Source organism: Myodes glareolus, chromosome 23 (assembly GCF_982192425.1).
Source record: "Myodes glareolus chromosome 23, mMyoGla1.1, whole genome shotgun sequence".
NCBI classification, from domain to species: Eukaryota; Metazoa; Chordata; class Mammalia; order Rodentia; family Cricetidae; genus Myodes; species Myodes glareolus.
Window position 1 is genome coordinate 4,960,688 of NC_142048.1, and position 22,820 is coordinate 4,983,507.

At 45.9% G+C, this 22,820-nt stretch overlaps 1 protein-coding gene across 1 annotated transcript; it reads left to right on the forward strand.

The window, feature by feature from the left end:
- Positions 1-2,232: 2,232 nt before the first annotated feature.
- On the forward strand, positions 2,233-14,440 carry LOC125395655 (uncharacterized). The gene is made up of 4 exons (XM_087901052.1): positions 2,233-2,393; positions 11,168-11,294; positions 11,441-11,501; positions 12,661-14,440. Exons 1-4 carry the CDS (start codon positions 2,391-2,393, stop codon positions 13,847-13,849), a joined length of 1,380 nt encoding a protein of 459 aa, XP_087757178.1. The 5' UTR covers positions 2,233-2,390; the 3' UTR covers positions 13,850-14,440.
- The last annotated feature ends 8,380 nt before the right edge of the window (positions 14,441-22,820 follow it).

The window sequence follows — 22,820 nt, forward strand, 5'->3', positions numbered from 1 at the left end:
TAGGTCAAAGAGGAAGTAGCTGTTTTTGTTCTTATTATATCTTATAGAACATCTTGCGGTTAGACCGTTCCAAAAACTTGCACCACAGCTGGCTGTGCTCTCTGCAGAAAACTGTTCTTATGAAAAGGGTATGGAAGATTGACCAGTTCTTTTGGCCTGAGGGTCTCTTGGTCCCTCACACCTTTTCCCATTGAATTTTGCATGCAGCTACAGAGTATAAAAGGTGTATTCTTTTTTCAATAAACTATACGGGAAGCCATAGTTATTTACCCTCAGATCCTGTCAGTCGTTTGTTCCCTACCCCCACGCATCTTCTTTGGGACCTGAACCCCACAGAGCTGGTCTCTAGCACCGGGCACTAAAGATGATTTTTCAGAAGTTCCTCTTAGATAGCACCATGGCAATGCAGCCCAGCCAATCAAGTTAAAGCTCTCCTCCTGCTAAGTGAAGTCAGCCGGACCTATGCCCCCTTAGCTTCTGGACACAACCATTAGCACCGTCCTTCACAGGAAGTAGCCAATGGGGTAGTGTATCGTATCATCTTCTGATCTGTTGTCAGGTTCTGGAATGAAAGCTTAATGACCTAAAAGCCTCAGGTAGACTATGAGGCTCTGGACACAAAAACTGACCTGGCTGATGTCACCTGGGTGTAATGGTCTGTGCTGACCCTTTAATAGACAAGCCACACCCACTCTCTCTCAGAGGCAGCTTCTGTCTCTCCCTTCTCCCCACTTCTCCCCTTTCCCCCTCTGTTTCTCTCTCTTTCTCTCTGCTTCTCTCTCTGCTCTTTCCCCTTCTCCCCTTCCCTTCCATAACCCACTAAACAGATATCCAACTTCACTCTGCATGACGTGCCTATCCATGTCTCTGTCTCTCACCCACCATGTGGCTCCCTGTTTCGGAGACCTGCGGCATGGTCTCATTGAAATGGATTAATAAAAATGCTGCAGCTCTCCAACTGGCTGAAGCAGCAGCGGGCCATGAGACCATGCCGCAGGTCCCCGAGCCAGGGCAGGCAGCAGGCCCCAGAGCAGCCAGTCCCACACAGGGACAGCACACAGGTCTCTGAAGGCAGTTGGTCCTGGGCAGGGAGACATGCAGCTGCAGGCAAGAGACAGAGACATGGATAGGCATGTCATGCAGAGTAAGACTGGATATTTATTCAGTGGATTATGGAAGGAAAGGGAGAGAAGGAGAGAAGAGCAGAGAGAGGCAGAGAGAGAGAGAGAGAGAGAGAGAGAGAGAGAGAGAGAGAGGAGAGAAGAGAGAGAAACAGAAGGGGGAAGGGGAGAATGGAGGAAGGCAGAAGCTGCCTCTTTGGGGGAGAGACGGAAAAGAGGAAGAGGTCCAGGCTGCAAGCAAGAAGGAAGATCTGCCTGCCTCAACAGAGGCGGGTATGTGTGGACAGGTCTTAAAGAGACAGGACAGAACTTGTCAACGGAAGCATGCCAACCCAGGACATAGCTCTGTGCTTCAAAGCTCACCCTGAAAAGGGCTGGATTTACAGTGGATCCCGAACACTCAGGGTAGTCACCTGCCGGCTAATAAAGACTTTCTATTAATCCCAATATTGTTCTTTTTAAAATATTACCATGGTGGGATGTCCCAGACAGCTCGCGGAGCAGCTGCAAGTGGCAGCGCCATGCGGCCAGGGAGTCTGTTTCATGGTCTTTGTCTTTATAAACCCCTTACAATAGTAAACCGGGTCCTCCCTCCATCTGCTGTGTCTGACTGTGAGGTAGAGGACCCGTACTAGCCCGTACTTAATAAACGAAGCCTTGTTTTTGCATTTGGAAGTGTGGTTCCGTGGTGGTCTTCTTGGGGCTGGGGGGGGGGGGGGGTCCTAGGACTCAGGCACAACAGTGCCAAGTTGTGTGTGCCATCACATTCAATTTTCCGTGAATAAATCTGGCTTTTCTTGTGTCCTTTTGGAGACAAGGTCTCCTTCGACCCAGGCTGACGTCCACTGTGAAACCAAGGAGAGCCCGCAACTCCAGCTGCTCCAGCCTTTACCTTTACTCCGGTGCACAGGCGCAACCAGATTCCAGCCAGCAGTGGGACGCCTCTGGACAGCAACCAGGCCTGGGCAGGACTGCGCTGGATCGCACTGGTATCAGTATCGTGCTGGTCCTGTCCATCAAGGAACAGGGACTCCCTGGAGCCAATCAGAATTGCGTATAAGCGGAGCCGTCCAATCGACAGCGGGCAGCCGCTCTTCCGGTGCCGCACTGTTTGTCTCGTGTCTGCCCGTGTCGGCTCCAGCGCGGCGCACACGGTTGGTGGTGGCGTCCAGCGGAGCGCACTAAGATCGGAAACGCGTTTCGGCAGCTGCGCGGCGCACACGGTCGGTGGAGACGCCCAGCGGAGCGCACGGAGATTGGAAACGCGCCATGGTGAGTGCGGCGTGGAGACGCCGGTGGGAGGCGGAGAGGCCGGGGACTCTGCAGTCGGCTGCTCGGAAGTTCCCGGAACTGCGCGTTTGCAAACCGCTCTCCCGGAGTCCGCAGCCGAACTGCTATGGAAAAAGGGACCGCCGTGTTTATGTGTGTTCAGGTGTTCATGTGGAAACGGAGACATAGGGCCCTCTATGGGTTAAAAACTCTTGGGGCTGTTTCTAGAAATGTTCTTTCGGTGTTTTAAATTACACTTATTTGTAGGGGTGGGCCGGTGGGGAGGTCCGTGTCCGGTCTCGGTTTGCACCGTGTGGATTCTGGGGATCGAACGCAAGTCCTCAGGCTTGGCAGCAAGCACCTTTTCAGCTGAACCATCGCGCAGGTCCCTTCTTTTTCTTCTTCTCTTATTGTTTTTTCCCTTGTGTGCATACACACAATCCAGGTGAGACCCTGTGCCTAGAATGAGAGAAAGGGAACTCTCCCTGGGGTAGAGAGATGGCTTAGAGGTACTGAGTTCAATTTCCTCTGCCACGTGGTGACTCACAGTAAAGGAATCTGATGCCCTCTTCTGGCCTGCAGACAGCACTCATACATTTTCCCCAACAGAAAAATTACAACTTGGAAAATTTTCCCATCATCTATTATATGTCGTTCCCCCCCCCCCATTATATCACAAGCAAAAGGGGTGGGGGTTGAAGGTCACTGTAACCCCGCCTGGCCAGCACTATTTCATTACCTGTGTCAGGACCCTGTGCCAACAACAGAAAGGAGAGCAATGAAATAATACAGGGCATGAGGGCATGTTAGAACTTCAGTGGGACCTCAGAGGGACAAAAAAGTCTCCATAATCTTGAGAATGGCCCAGTGTGGGTGCTGGGAACTGAACCCAGGTCCTCTGGAAAAGCAACAAGTTCTTATTACCACTGAACCATCTCTCCAGCACCTTAAGATTGGCGGGAGGGGGGCGGGGGTCCTGTAGACTCAAAGATCCTCCCTGGCTCCCAGGTGCCAGGGATTAAAGGTGTGGCCACTACCATGATCTTAAGACTCTGTGGTCATTGTAGCCTCAATGTTTTTGGTTTTTTTGAGACAAGGTTTCTCTGTGTAGCTCTGGAGCCTGTCCTAACACTCGCTCTGTAGACCAGGCTGGCCTCGAATTCACAGAGATCTGCCTGCCTCTGCCTTCCTAGTGCTGGGATTAAAGGTGTGCGCCACCACTGCCCAGTTTAGCCTCAGTCTTTAGCATGGTCTCTATCCTTCTCCCCATCTCTCTCATCTCTCCTTCCCTCCCTTTCTCTGTCCTTCTCTCCCTCTTGGCAACTTCAGTTCTCAGGGAGTTACCAGGAAACTGATACCTGAAGCCTTGGAAATTTCAGGCCTGCTTAGAACCCCGGGGCCCAGCGCTGAGCTTGTCAGCAGGCAGTGTCCGGGGCTCACGCTCTTCTAGACTGGAAGCTGGAAAGCACCTTCTCTCTCACTGTAAAGCACCTTCTCTCTCACCTTACCCTCACTGTAAAGGTGGGACTGTGTGGCCTAGGACCAGGGTGGGTTAAAATTCTCAACCTGTTTGATTTTTGGGATCCAGCTTTTTGTTGGGTCTAAAATGTCCCCATAATTGAGTAGCAAAAGTGCTGTTACCCTCTGAGGCTTCTCTACCACCCTATAATTAGAGACCCATACGCACCTCTTTCCCTCGTCTGCTGAGTCTTTGTCCTCTCATACTCCATGGCTTCTTTTTTATTTTGTTGTGATTGTGTGTATGTGTATGAGTTTGTATGTCTGTCTGTGTGCCAGACTGCAGGTGCCTGCAGAAGACAGAGGTGCCAGGTCTCCTGGAGTAGGCATTAGAAACAATGTGAGCTACCCAACATGGGTATTTGGATCTAAAAGAGCCAGCTCATCTCTACAGCCCCTTGTGCCCTCCTTGGTATGTGGGTACCAGGCACGGTGGCCCAAGCCTGCAATCCCAACACTGAAGAAAAGGAGGAAAAATTATTCAAGGCCAGACTCAGCTGTTGGCTTCTAGGTCAGCCTTAGCTACATGAAATCTCATCTTCAAAATATGCATTGACACATGGTGGTTCACAACTGTCAAAGTTAAAGGGGGAAAGCAGATTTATTCTTAATAAGCCAGGCATGGTGGTATGGGCCTGAATCTCCAGCATTTGGGAAACAGAAGCCAGAGAGTTCAGGGACAGCCTGGATTACAAAAGAATCTGGGCCCACAAAACACAGGGAAAGGCAGTTATTCCTGGCCTGTGGTCTCACTACTAAGAAAGTAGAAGGGAGAGGAGTGGGAGGTCAGGGCCATTCGGGGCTACTTAGGAAATATGAGGCCAGCCGAAGCTACTGAGAAACTGTTTGAACAAAAAACAAGTAAGGAACCAGTTGGTGATGGTGCACACCTTTAGTTTCCAGCACTGGAGAGGCGGAGGCAGGTGGATCTCTGATTTTGAGGCCAGCCTGGTCTGCAAGAGCTAGTTCCAAACAGGCTCCAAAGCTACAGAGAAACCCTGTGGAGGGTGGGGGACGAACAAACAAACAAATAAGGAGGTAAAATGCTAAGTACAAGTAGGATGTGACCCTATTGGAAGGAGTATAGGAATAGGAGGGGGAGAGCCCACACTGAGGTTAGACAGATGAGGGTGTGTGTGCATGGTGTATAGTCCCTGTACCCACTGAGGCCAAAAGAAGACATTGCACCCCTTGGAACTGGAGTAACAGATGGTTATGTAGGTCCTAGGAACCAAAGCTGAGTCCTCTGCAGGAGCAGCAAGTGCTACTAAGTACTGAACCATGCCTCCTTTTATGTATATGAATGTTTGCCTGTGTGTGTGTGTGTGTGTGTATGTGTGTGTGTGTGTGTGCACGCATGAGTGCGCACCATGTACATGCCTGGTGCCCCCACACACACCAGATCCCCTGGAATTAGTTCTATAGACGGTCGTGAGCTGCCATGTGGGTCCTGGGAACAAACCTGGGTCCTGGAAGAGCAGTCTGCATTCTTAACTGCTGAGCTGACTCTTTCAGCCCTGCCTTTCTTTCTTCCTCTCTTCCTCTTTCTACTCTCTTTAAGATTTATTTTTTTTGTTATGTGTGATTTGGCTGTATTTATGCATGTGTACCACATACATGCCTGATGCCCACAGAGGTCAGAAGAGGGTGCTGGGTCCCCTGAAGCTGGAGTGACAGATGACTGAGCTACCATGGAAGTATAGGGACCAAACCCAGGTCTTCTAAAGGAACAAGTGCTCTTAACGGCTGAATCATCTCTCTACCATCCCCATCTATACCCCTTTTCACACTAATTTGTACCTCTCCTTGTATCAATTTTAGTATATTGTTTCTTTCTTAGAATTGGTTAATTATAGTAAAGCTGTTAGATATGTGGAACCGGGCTTGTTCATGATGTTTCTTTGTGGTCCCTTTTATTTTCCTTTAGATTTTTATCAGTGGGTCCTCTTATCACAGGTATTGGTGGTTTCTAGATTGTCTTTTTGTGCATTTTATTTGTGTGTGTGTGTGTGTGTGTGTGTGTGTGTGTGTGTGTGTGTGAGTGTGTGTGTGTGAGATATGTGTACGTGTGGAGGTCAGACATTCAGAAATCACCATGCATCCCACCCATGGATTGAACTCCATCACCAGGCTTGGCTGCAAGCTCTTCCTCTCGCCCACCTTCTCTTCTTCAGTTTGACAAGAAATTTATCAAATCTCATCCACCTTTTCAAAGAATGGGCATTTTCTTCTGTTGTTTTCGTGAGTTTAACTTCTCATGTTCGCTGGGCATGGTGGCAGACACTTAATCTCAGCACTGGGGAGGCAGAGGCAGGCAGATCTCAGTGAGTTCAAGACCAGCTTGGTCTGCAAAGGGAGTGCCAGGACAGCCAGAGTAAAAAACCTTGTCTTGAAAAAACAAACAAACAAAAACGGTAACTTCTCATGTTCTTGGGATTGTCGTAGTTTTGAAGATATCTGTGTGTGAGCCAGGTAATGGTAGTGCACACGTTTAATCCCAGCACTCAGGGGGGCAGAGACAGGCAGATCTCAGAGTTTGAGGCCATCCTGGTCTACAGAATGAGTTCCAGGAAAGCCAGAGATGCACAAAGAAACCCTGTCTGGAAAAAAACAAAACAAAGTATTACATGAGTGCATTGCTTAGGGAGGCCAGAAGAGGGCGCTGGATCCCCTGGAGCTAGGATTGCAGGTGACTGCTGGGCATCCCCTTGGGTGAGTGCCTCAGCAGTAGAGACATTGCTACCCACTCCCACCCCCGTGTAACCTGATACCGCATTAGAAACATACCTGTAAAGGTTTGCGTTTATTTTTGTGAACAGCTGACTGCATTAGCGTTGTTTGATGCCAGTATTCCTTGTTTCTCTCAAGATTCTGTAGTCTGCAGGTACTTTAGGTGTTCCACCCTTTCAGTTAGTGCTAGAAGTACATGCATTTCTTTTCATATATTTTATTTTCCATATTTTTTTTTAAGGGAAAAGGTTTATTTCAGCTCAGTTCCTATTTACAGTTGATCATGGAGGGGAGGTCACAGCTACAGGAGCTTGAAGGAGCTGGCCATCTTTGAAATGATTGGCTTCTATTTATGTGCCTCTGGATGCTATGGGTTGACAGGCTGTGCCATCAAAGCCTGGCTTCTATTTCTTCACCATCTCTGTTGATTGTTTGAGTTTTTGTTGTAAAATTGCATGTGGGGGGTGTTGTTTGTATCTGTGTACCACATGCATGTAGTGCACACAGATCAGAAGAGGGTGTCAGATCCCCTGGAAATAGACTTAGATTGATGTGAGCCACCATGTGCATCCTAGGGATTGAACAAAAAATGCTCCTGACCACCAAGCGCTTTCTCTAGAGCCAGTAATGTTACTTTTATCAATGATGATGCTGATTGTTGGGTGTGGGGTACACATACCATCAGACGTGTGTACATAAAAGAATAACTTAGAGGAGTCAGTTCTCTCCAGGGGTCAGGCTTGGGTCACAGCAAGCACTTGGGCCCACTGAACAGTCTGGCCAGGCTCCTAGTGTGATTCTCCCGTTATTTGAGTAGGTGGGATCCCCTCCCAAATTCAGATCCTAAATACCAGGAGAGATTGAACCGTGTGAACTGGCTGCTCACAGACCATCTTGGAATGCTTATTCACCGCTTCGACGCTGCAGACAGTAGCGCTGCATTCAGTCCAGTGCTGAAGAGGGGGTAAGCTCCAGCTGGATGGCTCAGCAGGTGAAGGTGCTTGCTGCCAAGACTTGTGACCTGATCCCTAAGACCCACATGGCAGAAGGGCAGAACTGCTCCCAGTGGGTTGTCCTCTTGTAAGCACCTACGCTTACTCACAGGCCACCTGATACAGCAGCCAGGAAGACTGGGGCTGTGACAGTTTTTGCTGAGAGCAATCAGACTTTTTATACCTTTATCAGAAAGAATATAGTGTCATTGCCAGGATCAGTACAGTTGTAGTTGCCAGGATACAGTGATGTTTGCAAAGTTTGCAGACTACACAAGATGAATGTCTAAGACCAATTGTCCTGAAAGCTCCCGTGCTATCGTGATTTCTGAGGGATCATACAGAGAAACACAAGGCAGTCTGAGAGCATCACTGCCTGAGGGAGGAACCGAGAGGCCAAGGTGCCTCAGGAGCCATGGACTCTAACCTGGAAAACCCAAGATGCATTTTTCTCAGGGCAGCTAGACCAGGCTACCTCCATAGTTCCCTACAATTCACCCTTTTTTATTTTTTAATTTTAGGGTAAGCAGAGCAGGTAAGAGTAGCAAATCAATCTCAAGGCTGTAACGCTTCCCAGATAACCAATAACAAACCTCCCAGAGACATTCCTTGGACCATAGTTTAGAAATTCAATTAGAGATCAAAATAATAATAATAATGACCAAAATTCTTTGCTAGGTTTTGTGTAGCAATGGATGAAGGTAATTCATTTCATTTGAATGCTGAATAATTATTTCATCATGCAGGACCTGGACATCAATACTCAAATTGTCATGTGACCATCTTTGTCTTCCCATCCCTTATCTTCTATCTTATTTACTTAAAAATTTTAAATTTGGACAAGAACGGCCTCACAGCTACAGAATGTTTTGGGGTCCCTCAAAACAACTCAGAGTTTTGTTCCTTTGGCCTGGGAGGGGGGCACCAGGCATGTACATAGTGCGCACACACACAGAGGCAAACATTCATATACATAAAAGGAGGCATGGTTCAGTACTTAGTAGCACTTGCTGCTCCTGCAGAGGACTCAGCTTTGATTCCTAGCGCCTACATAACCATCTGTTACTCCAGTTCCAAGGGGTGCAATGTCTTCTTTTGGCCTCAGTGGGTATAGGGAATATACACCATGCACACACACCCTCATCTGTCTAACATCAGTGTGGGCTCTCACCCCCAATTCCTATACTCCTTCCAAGTTCTGGGGCTTCTGAAACTCTCACACTGATTTGCTTGTAGGGAAATACCAATGAACATAAAATAAAAATAAACTATATATTTTTAAAAAAAGAAAATAAAATATTATGAGGAGTAGCCATGATACCTTACCCCCCTCTTTATTTTTAAACAATGTTTAAGCTGTCTTAACTCTTTCCACGAAAGGTTGACCCGAGGGTTATGTGGAATGCCTGTGAATAGGGGTTGTATCAAACTGTTGGCAAAATTACTGAAAAGACTTGGCAGTGTATACAGGAGAATTGTCAGTTTTCAATGTTTTATAGGGGCATAAATGTTTATTATTTTGGCAGAAAACAATATCCGTATAATGTATAATAAAAGCAAGAAGAAATCCTGGATCTCTGAGTTCAAGGCCAGCCTGATCTACAGAGAGAGTTCCAGGACAGACTCCAAAGCTACAGAGAAATGCTGAAAGAAAAGCAGTAAACAACAAACTTTTGACATAAAGTTTGTCATTTCTTTCTTTTTCTTGTTGAATGACTGCCAGTAGTTGTGGTTCCACCAGCCCTTCAGTGGCCACAGCCAGAGATAGCCCTTCAGTGTGTGAAGGCCCAGCTTAAGGACAGAAGCAGATATGAGAAGGCGGATAGCAGTGTGGCATGCAGCATTCTCAGGCCAGTTGCTGGACAGTAATCATTCCTGCCTCCCCAGCAACCCCGAGAAAGATGGGAAACGAAGTCTCGCTCTGTCTCATCAGGGCCCCTGTCTAAGTTTAGAAAGTTCCTCTGTCGTTCTTCCGGAATCTGGTAACTAACACCATGCTCGGAGTACCATTTGTCCATAATCCTCAGGAGGATGTGTGAGCATCACAATACATGTCTTCTCCTCTTAGTATCTCAGAAGTTACAGGCATGTTATTTTGTTGATTTCTGATGTTTCTAAATTCTAAGATGGGAGTTTCTTTAACATCTCTATGAATAAGTCAGTCATCTACAGTAAATATTTACCCCCAGTAAGACAAACTTTAGCAGTTGGTTTTTGTTTGTTTTGCTGGCAACAAGGGATTGAATCTCACAGGCCCCGTGGAAATAAAAATGTTACTAGGTTTTCTTTGAAATTAAATACATTGCCATCATTTATCCTAGAAATCTAGTGTAAAATATAGCAAGACTAGAAACTAGGGTCGTATTAATTCTTGTTCCACTGAGAAAACAGAGGGTTGGATAAAGCTTTCCTAATTGCTTCAACCTTGAAACAATCTTAAATAAGTAATAAGCAGTTACAGTGTTTGCAGGGCCATTTAAATCTTTAATTTCTAAATTACATGTACCATCTGAATTTTCTTTTCATTCTTCATTTGATTTACATCCCAGCAGACTGACATGGTCTTTTAAGAAAACTGTCTTGACCTGGATGAAGTGGGGGGACCTTGGACTTCCCACAGGGCAGGGAACCCTGACTGCTCTGAGGGAAGGGGAGGGGGAATGGGGGGAGTGGGAGGGAAATGGGAGGAGGTGGAAATTTTTAATAGATAAATAAATAAAATTGTCTTGATTATAGATTGATATAGTACAATGCAGTTCACTGTCAGCAACAACATTGCCTGGACAGATGGTCCTGGGCTGTATATTTATTAAAAAAAAAAAAAAACTAGCTTCTCGTGAGCCAGCAGTGTTTCTCCGTAGTTTCTGTCCTCAATTCCCACTTGAGTCTGTGCCCTGGTTACCTTCGATGATGGACTGTAACCTGGAAGTATAAGCCAAGTAAACTCTTACCTCAGTTAACTTTTCTGTTGCTGTGAAGGGACACTATAACCAAGGCAACTTAGAAAAGAAAACATTTAATTAAGAGCTTGCATACAGTTTCATAGGATGGGTCCATGACCATCACTGCAGGGAACATGGTGGCAGGCAGGCAAACAGACATAGTACTGGAGTTGTAGCTGAGAGCTTATATCTGATCCACACACAGGAAACAGCACATTGGGAACGGCATGCATGGGCTTTAAAAAGCCCAACCCCAGTGAAACCTCTAAATCCTTCCTTGAAAAGTTCCACCCACTGGGAACCAAGCATTGAAATATGTGAACCAGTGGGGACATTCGCGTTCAAACCATCACACATTCTTTCTTCACCTAAGTTGCTTTTGGTCAGAGTGTTTCATCACAGCAGCAGAAATCAAACTAGAACACTATTGTGTGAAATTACAGTTGCAGTGTGGGAAAAAGTGTCGATGACAGTTCTTGTTACCAAGTCCTAGAACTGACTGAAGCCTTATTCTCTCAGCCTGGTATCAATTAACAATAAATCCCAGCAACTGCTGGTCTCCTTGTTTGTGGTAACATAGTCCCATATGTTTCAGGATTCGATAACCTTTGAGGATGTGGCTGTGTACTTTACCAAGGAAGAGTGGGCCTTACTGGACATTTTCCAGAAGAATCTCTACAGAGATGTGATGCAGGAAACCTACAGGAACCTGACTTCTCTAGGTGAGCATGACATTGCTGCTTCACGCCCTGTCTCTTTGTTGAGTGCTGGGTGCACATGCTAAGTCAGGCTTGGTCTCATGCACTAAGCATCTAATAATCACTTTATACGTTTTGTTTTTTTTAATTATTCTGTGTCTGTGTTTTAGGAACAGAATGGGAACAGTGGGATTTGGACACTTACTACAGAAGTCTGAAGAGAAACCTGAGGTATTGGACACCCACAAATAGCTGTGGGTCATTGGATATTGGGAAAATATTAGAAAGAGCACAAATTCAAACTATGTATTCTTTTAAAAGCAGTCTTTGTGAGCTCTGAAAATGAATGTTTGTATGTGCTGTGGATATTTGAGGTTGGCAAAACAGTTTTTGTAAATCAGTATTAAGACCTTCCAACTGGGACCAGAGCACTCAAATATGTGAGCCTGAGGAGGCCATTCTCATTCAAATTACCACATGCACATCATTTGGAACAAATAACTAAGGGGGCTGGAGAGATAGATAAGAGCACTGGCTGTTTTTCCAGAGGACTCGGGTTCAATTCCCAGCACCCACATGACAGCTTATAACTGTCTGTAACTCCAGTTCCAGGGGATCTGATAACCTTCAGCAATGTACATAAAGTTAAGTAAATTATTAAAATATACAAAACATAAAAATTTTTAATAAGTAATAACAAAATCTTTAAAAATAATGATAAGGGGGCTGGAGAGATGGCTCAGTGGTTAAGAACGCTGACTGCTCTTCCAAAGGTCCTGAGTTCAATTCCCAGCAACCACATGGTGGCTCACAACCACCTTTGATAAAATCTGGTGCCCTCTTCTGGCCTACAGGCAGGATACTGTATAAATAAATAAAAGAAAAAAGAAAAAAAAATAATGATAAGGCGCTTTGGACCAGCCAGCTTTCAGACCCGTGAATCCACTTATGTGAAAGCTGGGGTCAGGTGGGCAGTGTGCAGCACACGGAACCTGAGTACTTTATTATCACACCACAGAGCTAGAGTCTGCAGGAGGTGTCTGTAGGCAGCAGTCTCGGGGATGGGGAAGCTGCCGTTGCTAGTCTTTACACGCACCGGTCAGCCGTTTGTAATACTTGAACACACTGTCAATATTAGCACTCAGCCTGGAGGAGGGCTTTACCATTGTCATTAGTCTGAGACATGGCTGTGCCCGTGTCAGCAATGTACATTCTCTCAGGGTTTTGTCTCTTTACACATTTACTCCAGGACTTCCTTGTCTGCCCACACTTTGGGGCATAAATGTCTAAAATACCTTGTGAATGTTCCCAGAATAAATCCAGTATCTACTAGTAAGTATAAAATTGTTACTAAGCAAACTCTTATGATTATATTTCTTAATTCTTACAGAATCCAAATGGTAAAGAGAGACTGTGAACTTAGAGACAATGGCCAGTGTAGAGAAATCACGGCTCAAGATCCCGTCAGTATCACAAACAAGAAAATGCCTGAACCAAAGCTTCCTGAGTGTCGTATCAGTCAGTCCCTAAAGAGACATGTTACATTCAACCCTCAAAATAGACCACGTGACTATCAGAAATATGTAAAGAAATACTGTGAATGTAGAACATGTGGTAAAGTCTTTATGTGTCCCAGCTCCCTCAAAAATCATAAAAAGATCCACAGTAGAGAGAAACCTTACAAATGTCTGCATTGTGAGAAAGCCTTTAGTTACCGCTTCTGTGCTGAAAGGCATATGCTAACTCATAGCGCAGACAGGCATAAATGCAAGCTGTGCGGGGAAATATTTCCTAATGCGGATACCCTTCGGGGACATAGAATAATTCACTCCGGAGAGATGCCTGAATGTAAGGATTGTGGGAGAATGTTCTGGACTTCCAGTTCTCTCGAACTGCATAAAAGGCTTCATACAACAGAAAAACTTTATGAATGTAAACACTGCAGGAAAACCTTCAAGAATTATTGTTCCTTTAGACTACACGAAAGGATTCACACTGGGGAGAAACCTTATGAATGTAAGCAGTGTGGGAAAACCTTCAGACATTCCAGCCATGTTCAAGCACATAAGAGAACCCACACTGGAGAGAAGCCCTATGAATGTAAGCAGTGTGGGAAGACCTTCACTTCTGGGCATTGTGCAAGAAGACACTTAGGGACTCACAGTGGAGCCTGGCCTTACAAGTGTGAGGTGTGTGGGAAAGCTTATCCGTATGTCTATTCCCTTCGGAATCATGAAAAAAGTCATGCCAAAGAGAAACTTTATGAATGTACGCAGTGTGGGAAAACCTTTAAATATAATGCTTCCTTACGAAACCATTTGACCACTCACACTGGGGAAAAGCCATATGAATGTAAGGAGTGTGGGAAAACCTTCAGTTGTTCCAGTTACATTCAGAATCACATGAGAACACACGGGCAGCCCTATAAATGTGAAGAATGTGGTAAGGCATTCTCATACTCCAAGAGTCTTCGAAGACACATGAATGTACACAGTCGATTGGTGGAAAGCTTTCAGTATGAGTTAGAGGCTGAGCATAAGAAGAACAACTCCACACGTTCAAGCTCATGTTCAAAATGAGTCTGTGAGTGCAGCGAGCGAGTCTGCACTGGTTAGATGGGCCACAGTTTGGTGTGCCAATGCCTATGAGTTGAAAGTGTGTTGGGAAGCCTTTGAGCACTGAGGACTTAACTGGAGATGAACACTGACCTGGAAAAGCTTTTTGCTCATCCTTGATAGCATACATGGGAAGACTGGAGGGAAAATCTATCACTGTTAGCAGTATGGGGAACATTTTACCTTGAATTCCCAGTGTGGGAAAGTCTTCAATAGGCTCCACCACAGACCTAGACTCTCTAAATGGAGGAATACTTGGACTCTTGCAATGTTAACATGTTCAGACCCCTGAAATGAAGTTGAGTCCCCAAATCTCATAAACCTAAGAAGTATAAAACCCGCTGTGTCAGTATACTGTGGATTTTGGATTCTTAGTCATAATTCTGTTGGTACTTTTTGTTTAGTTGTATGTAATTTTTAAGTACTTTTGTAATTAATGAGCCAGTAAAATCTGACTTTGTAAATGTCCAGATTTTTGTCATAGTCCTCGACTGTCCAGGTATGACTGTACTTTGTCATTTGTTTCTAATAAAAATGTCTTTTTCCAGCACAAAATTTACTCGGTCCTTTGTACTAAAATGGTGTCACGTTTTATGCTCGTTATGTCATGGGAGGGGGTGTGTGCACATGTGTCAGCTGCCTGCAGAGCCCAGACGAGAGCATTGGATCCCCTCGAGCTGATCTTGGGTGACACGGGCGCTCTGTAAGAGAAGCTCTGAGTCCTCTCTCCAGCCCCGCATGTTTCTGGGGAATGTTCTCATGGAGCTGTAGTGGTGTCTCAGAGAAGCATCCCTGGCTAAAATGCTGCTGCCACGGATCTGTTCGTGATGTTGCTTTGAAAAGTGGCTTTCTTAGGGGAGCCATTAAGTGGCTTAGTGTCCTGGACTCAGTACCCTAGCACTGCGAACGAGTTGGTGCTGTGTGAGTCAGTGGGATGGATTTTCTGAGTGGAATCGCGTGGGGTGGACCTTCATTCCTGGACTAGCCGTTCTGGAACCCTTTGCTGCTTCCCTCGGCAGCTTAACTTGCCCGAGCTGTGGCAGCAGTGAGAGAGGGGCTGTCAATCTGGGGCATCAGAGTGTCAGTAAACAGGAGCATGCTGCCACTGCCAGCGCCATCTTCCAGTGTGTGTGTGTCCAAGTTGCAGGACCCCAGGAATCTGACTTAGTCATCAGGCTTGGTCACAGTGATATTGCTGGCTGAGCCATCTCACCGTGTTTTCTTAATGTAGGAAATTTTAGTTATCTTAAGAATTGCAATTTTACCATAGTGAGATCTTACTAAAAGTTAGACTTTTCCAACTGTCCTCTCTCAGAATACACCACCCCATGTGTTCTCAAAGAAGGTGTCAAAAAATGAGGGAGCTGTAGAGATGGCATGGTGGTTTGTGTGCACACTCATGTGTGCCCAGGGTTTCCAAGAGTGGACATCCAGACCGCTGCAGCTGGGATTACAGGCATTTGTTAGACATCCAGAATGGGTACAAGGAACTAAACTCGGATCTTATGCAAGGGTATGAAGCGTTTTGTCTTGTTTCGAGATTTATTTTTTATTATGAATACAGTGTTCTGTCTGCATATATGCCTGCAGGCCAGAAGAGAGCACCAAATCTCATTACAGATGGTTGTGAGACACTGTGCGGTTGCTCTTCACCTCTGAGCCATCTCTCCAGCCCCCGTGATGCTCTTACATGCCAGCGCAGTCAAGTCATCAAGCATGCACACAATGCAGGGACTCGGGGCTCTCAATATAGAGTCAATAAACACTTTCTTAAAACCTAGTGCTAGTTTGTTTTTTGTTTTTTTTTATGAAAAAGATGGATGTAGAAACAATACAACTTTAGAGGACTGGAGAAAGCTCAGTAAGATACTTGCCATGCAAATGTAAGGACCTGAGTTTATTTTTAGAATTAACATAAAAAGCCAGGTACAAAAGTCTACAGACTACTGCTGAGTCCCTAGAGGACAGGCCTTCGCACCCCCACTTGATCTGTTTTGTGGTTGGTTGAAAACAGGAACAATCTGTTGTTTTCAGCAATGTTTCTAAGGATGTTTACCCCTAAGCCATGTGAGTTACGGTGATGAGCTTCCTGCTTTTGCTGGCTCGGTCTACTGAGGGCTGTATATACTGTGTGAGAAAGTGGAATAAAGGCTTGTCTACAAAACCTGACGTTGTGTTGCGTGTTAATCCCAATGACTGTCGCTCAGAAGAACTACAGTTGCCGTGCTGGCGTGGCACCTACATGCAAGCAAAACACCCACACACATAAAGATTTTAAAAGCTGAGTATAGTGTTGCACACTTGTAATCCCAGCACTGAGGAGGTAGGAACAGGAGGACTGAGCCTTGCTGGCTCAGATTTACAGAATTTTCTATATATTACCAAAGGACTTCATATCCGTGTTCACTGCTGTTCTGTTCACAAAGGCTCAGAAATGGAACCAAAGGTCAGCAGCTGCAGAGTGGAGAATGAAAGTGGGGACTATGTACACAGTAGGACATTAATCGGTTGTAAAGAAAATTGAAATGTAATCTGTGGGAGCGTGGAGGTAACTGGAAGATGTTTGACGCTGTTTAACTCAGGTTCAGAAACAAATGCCACAGATTCTGTCCTTCGTGGATTTTAGAGAATTCTTTTAATGACTTGTTTTTCTGGGAGGTGGATGTGTGTTTTGCCTACAAGTGTGTACATTCACCATTGGTGTGCTTGCTACCTGCAGAGGTCAGACTTGGGCAATGAATCCCCTGGTACTGGAGTTAGAGGTTGTTCTGAACCACTGTGTGGGGGCGGGGAGTGGAGCCCATGTCCTTTGCAGAAGCAGCAACTGCTCTTAACCACTGAGCTTCCCACCCCATCACATGCAGATTTTAGCTTGTGGTTTGTAATATATGCATTTTTTTTAGTCGAAGTGAGGGAGAGTGCAGGGAAAGGACCCATCAGAGGAGAGGAAACACCTTTCAACAGAAAAGGACTCTCTAGCTAACTCTGAACATTAAATATGTTATATTTGAAACCTAAGAGGTCGTGATTTCTGGACTAGTATCTGACCGCTTATGACAGACTCTAAATTAATGACTGGGTTTGGTGAATAAAGTCACTCGCTGTGGGGTCTGAGGACACATTCCCCAGAGCCAGGTGGTGGAAAGAGAGAGCCGGTTCCTGCAAGTTGTCCTCTGGCCTCCACACACTTGGTGCCTATGCATGCAAGCACACAGTCAGTAAAGCAAATGTACTTGATTGCATTCCCTGATTAGGTCTATCAGGAGCTGCTGTTCAGATGTACTCCCAGACATTTCTCCTCATCACTGCTGAAAGTGTTGTGGCTTTCCTTATTCATGTCCACACATTTGGCTGTTTCCATCGAGTTGCTTTTTTAAATTCAATTTGTCTTGCATTAGTTCTTATTATGTAAATGTAAATATTTTAATAAATATGTAAGGGGATGGAGAGATGGCTCTGTGGGTGAAGAGTGTGCTGTGCAAGCACGAGAACCTGAGTTCGAATTTCCAGCTCCCATGCAAAGGTCAGCACATTATCAGCCAGGGACAGAAGCAGGGGATCCCTGGAACTCACTGGCTAGTCACTCTAGCCAATCAGGTGACCTCTGGGCTCAGTGAGAGAGACTGTCTCAAAAGAGAAACTGAAAAACAGGTGGTAGTAATATAAATACAATAAAAATAAAACAAAAGTAAAATACTAAAAGGTAAAGAGCAACTGAAAAAGAGAAATTGAAATCAGCCTTAACTCCACAAATGCACACACACATGCACAAGCACACGCGTACAAATACCTGCATGTGCATATACACACAATATTCATATACATACACAAAAAATAAGACAAAAATCTGGGAGGGGCTTGGTAAAGGACCTTCCCTTTTGAATGACCCTCATCAACTGTAGGATCCTAACTATGATGTACACACAGGACAGGTAGCCAGCTTCCTGTGTTGTCGTTCATGCCTAAAAAGAGAATTGCAGAGATGTAAAGGAGTGGCCATGCAATTTCAGAAGGACTTTGCAACTCTCAGGCTTGGTATATGGTGCAGAGTATGAGATCATGATCTCTCTCTCTCTCTCTCTCAGGACTTTGCAACTCTCAGGCTTGGTATATGGTGCAGAGTATGAGATCATGATCTCTCTCTCTCTCTCTCTCTCTCTCTCTCTCTCTCTCTCTCTCTGTGTGTGTGTGTGTGTGTGTGTGTGTGTGTATCTGAGACGGGGTCTCTTTGTAGCCATGAGTCTCCTGAAGCTTTCTTGTGTAGACCAGGCTGGTTTCAAACTCACAGAGATCCACCTTCCTCTGCTCCAAGTGCTGGGACTAAAATCAAAGACTGGCCACACCTGGCTCCCTTTAATTTGTTGATACAAGGTCTCCCAAGGAAGGTAGAGCTTACTACCTGATTTGACTAAACAGTGGGTCCCCATGACACCTCTCCAGGGCTGGTGTTACTGGCATGTGTGTGCAGAGGAATTAACGACCAAGTCATCTCCCCTGCTGCCTGTGGGACTCTATCGGGAGAGTCATCAGCTAGTGTTTAGTTAGTGAACACCACTAGATGCCAGGCAGAGGGAGAATATGACAAGTAAATTCTGGGTAGTCCTTGCTGTGTGTACGTGTACATGCGTATGTGTGTGCACACACGCCACAGTGTGTTGGTATACTGAGTTGCTCGGGACAACCAGAGGGACATTCGAGGATGTAAGGAAACTTTGCAGTGCCAAGGGAACAATCTGCAATGGTCTGCACCCTGAGCATCTCTGCAGAAGCATAGTTATCCATCGTCACACAAGAGGTCTTTAAAGTAAGTCAAGTTTCTCATACCAGAGCCTATGTCCTGATCTGTGTGTTGCCTGAAGGAACACATGACCCACGAACTTCTCAGTCCTTATCGTACAAGAATTCCGTGTTTGCCAGAAATGTCTTGTGATTAAAGTCAAGGCCATAAAGCTCCTTCAGCTAAACTGGGGCTGGAGGGGCGGCTCAGCAGTGAAGAGCACTGGCTACTCTTCCAGAGGGCCCAGGTTTGATTCCTAGCACCCACATGGCAGCTCACAACCGTCTGTAACCCCTGTTCCCAGGGATCGGACTCCCTCACACAGACATGCGTGCTGACAAAGCAATACTGTACATTAAAAAAAGAAAAGAAACAAGAAAAATAACTCCATAAATCTCAGAAAACAATTCTGATCAGATGCAGAAGATTTCCTCAGGTCTTAGGCTTGTCTAAAACAATCCCAACATCCAGTGTTCATGCCAGATACAATGACTTCAGTAATGGTCCCACGACAATGCGGAAGCCAGAGGACAGCTCGCCGGAGTCTGTGCGCTTCTTCCACTCTGGATCCTGGGAATTGGACTGGCTCATCACGCTTGGTGGCAAGCGCCTTTACTTCTCAGTCTCTACAATCCCTGCTCACATCCCTTGATGCAAGTTGGAGTTTGTGCTTGAGGCTTGAGGGAGGAGGAGGCACATTCTTCCAGAATGGTGTCCATCTGTGCTCCGTCTGGCAACCTAGCTCTGAGCCGTGGCAGCTACTTAAGGACGCTTAACTGTTCTCAAGCAGCCCGCAGTGTGGGGGACTCATTTGCAGCCCCTGCTGCTGGGAGACCATGTGACCCCCTCCTAACCCTTCCTCTGCTCCCCACCCCTCACCATTCTTTTGCCTCCAAATTGTGGGAACATTTCTCCCTGAATGAAATCTGGGTCGTGTTGGGCATCTGCATCTCCCTGCTTCACTGGAACACCCGAGAGAAAGGGGGATGGATGGGTTGTAGAGAGGATGTGGTGGGAGGCCTCCTCCCCATCCCTCAGCCTTCCTTCTTCAGCTGAATGAAGTCCTCCTGCTCCTCCTCTGCCATCGTCAAGATGGGTCAGACACAAGCAGCGGGTTTTGAAGTTTCCAGAACAGCCTCAAGGTTCTCCTCTGTTCCCACTGACTGACTGGCTAAGGCTGTATCCTGCACCAATGGAGAGGACCCTGGGAAGGCTCTATGGTGAGGAAAACTGAGTTCAAGAGAAGAGGAGGGGAGGGGAGGGGAGGGGAGGGGAGGGGAGGGGAGGGGAGGGGAGAGGAGAGGAGGGGAGGGGAGGGGAGAGGAGAGGAGAGGAGAGGAGAGGAGAGGAGAGGAGAGGAGAGGAGAGGAGAGGAGAGGAGAGGAGAGGAGAGGAAAAAGGTCCTGCCTCAGAGCAAGAGCTAAAACCTAAGACAGAGACAGCTTTATTCAAAAGCTTTCAGGAGTTGGCAAAATGGTTCACAGGTAAAGACACTTGCTGTTGAGTTCTATACCTGGAACCCACATGACAGAAGGAAAGAACTGGATGCAGTGAATTGTCCTCTATCCTCCCTACATGCACCATGGCAGGTATGTGTGTGCACACACACAATAATTGAGTGAGTCATTGGTTGGCTGAGTTGTAAAGCTAAAGCTGGAGAGATGGCTCAGCTTTAAAGGCTATTACCATTCTTACAGAAGACCAGAATTCAGTTCCCAGTCCCCACATCTGACAGCTCACAGCGCCTACAACTCCAGCTCCAGGAGGTCTGGTGCCCTCTTCTGGCCCACACTGTCACTACTCTCACATGCACAAACACACAGACATTTGTGTTTGCACATGCACATAATGAAACATAACACAAATCTTCAACAACAGTTTTGAAGCATCCACAGAGACAGTTAACAGTCTCTAAGTGGAGAGACCACTAGTAATATGTCCCTGCTCTTTAAGTAACCCCTCACCCATGCTCCTGCAAGAGTGAAGTGTGTTGCTACACACACACACAAAGGCAAGAGGAAGAACCAGCTTGGAAAGGAATGGGGATCAGTGGGAGGCGGAGGGGGAAAGCGGGTACCGAGGTATGACTGTGATCAAAACTTTGTATACGTGTACGAAAATGTCAGAATAAAACACACTATTATGTATCATTAATACACTCTAATAAAACATTTCTTAAATGTTTTAACAATTATGTGTTGTGGGTGTGTGCAACAGCAAGTGTGTGAAGGTCAGAGGGCGTGATGGCTAAAGCAGCTCCATTTTATGCCGAGCTTCTTGGTACCCCCAGTCATTTGTCTCTGACTCCAATCCCTGGAAGATAAGTTCCCAGTAACCCCGACTCAGTGACCCCCATGTAAATATGTATGTGTGTGTGTGTGTATGTATATAGTATATAGCATATAATATAGCGCATATATATGCTAGTTATGATATGACTACTGCTTTCTTTTTTTGTTTCTGTAACTTGCTGTGCAGATACCCAAATGGCATGACCACATGACGACCATTGCTGCTGGACAAAGTTCCAGCATGTCGACATCGCAGGCCACAATTCTCCAGCACTTTATGACTTTCATCTTTAATAATTCTCACTATGTGTTATGAAAGTTACTTTATGCCTTTTCTTTTGGGAAGTTTTGTGTGGGCTTTGAAGGGTGAAAATGTACTAAACAGCAGCCTCTTTAAACAAAATAATTCTTTGGAAAAAAAAATCCCCACCACCGAGGAACCAGGAACCCCCGTGTGCCCTCCTAATTACACCAAGAACAGGAAAGTTAGAGATTTACTAGACATGCCAGACCCCAAGGGTAAAATGCTTTCAATCCAGATCCAGAGCCTGAGGCCATTAAGGGCAAGAGTTCAGTTAATAAGTACAGAGAAATCAGAACGTACAGTGGGAAAAGAGTAAGGCCTTTCAGGACCTTCCCCTTCGGGAGCATCACTCTGTAAGCCTTAGACACAAGGGAACGCAACTAGGGACCAGCTCCGTGCAAACAAGGAATCATGCCCCTTGAGGGGTGAAAACTGTTCTTAAATTGGAATGGAGTTTCCATTCCCCTAGGAAGTCCTTTTCCCAAGGTCAGGCATTTGGATCCGGAGCCTCCATTGCTAAAGCGGTCATTCTCCTGAGCTCTAGCAGGAGGAACGGTAGTCCTTCTGTAGATGTCAGAGGGTGCCTGGTAAAGTTACTGAACCTTTGAGAACAATAGGCATTTAGATAGTTGCTGAATTTATGGTTTCTGCCTCAGGAGAAATGCTAGACGTTAATAGCCGCTTGAGCATGTCCCTGAATCACTGAGTCTACTTTCAATCTTGGCTGTGGCTATTACCTTTTCAATAAATAAAAAGGAATTTCACCAATTCACCTCAGATCGTATCTGTCTCCTTCCCTCCCTCTGCAGACTCTACACATCCTCTTCAGGACCCAAACACCACCCACACCCCATGTAACAGGAATGGCGGGCTGCTTCCCACCGCCTGCCCAGCTAGCTTTACTCGAAATAATTACACGGAAACTGTATTCTTTTAGACACTGCCTGGCCCGTTATCTGTAGTCTCTTATTGGCTAACTCTCACATATTGAGTCAACCCATTTCCAATAATCTATATGTAACCACGAGGTTGTGGCCTACTGGGAGAGATTCAGCATGTCTGACCTGGCAGCTTCATGGTGGGCAGCTCTCTGACTCTGCTTCCTTCTCCCAGCATTCTGTTCTGTCTACCCTGCCTACCTATGTTCTGACCTATCAGGCAAAGCTGTCTTAGTTTGGGTTTCTATTGCTGCGATAAAACACCATGACAAAAAGCAACCTGGGGAGGAAAGGGTTTATTTGACTAACTCTTCCATATCACTCTTTATCACTGAAGGAGGTCAAGACAGAAACTCATACAGAGCAGGAACCTGGAGGCAGGAGCTGATGCAGAGGCCATGGAGGAGTTCTGCTAACCGGCTTGCTCTGCTTGCTCTGCTTGGTTTGTTCTGCCTGCTTTCTTACAGAACCCAGAACCACCAGCCCAGGGATGGAACCACCCACAGTGGGCTGGGCCTCCCCTATCAATCACTAGTTAAGAAAATACTCTACAGACTTGCTTACAGCCTGATCTTTTAAAAAAAATTGTTTATTTTTTAACTCATTTTACATTCCAACCAAGGTT

Coding starts and splice junctions, on each gene's coding strand:
- LOC125395655 (XM_087901052.1), top strand. Junction 11,295..11,440: donor CAGGAACCTGACTTCTCTAG/GTGAGCATGACA, acceptor TCTGTGTTTTAG/GAACAGAATGGGAACAGTGG. Junction 11,502..12,660: donor AGTCTGAAGAGAAACCTGAG/GTATTGGACACC, acceptor TAATTCTTACAG/AATCCAAATGGTAAAGAGAG.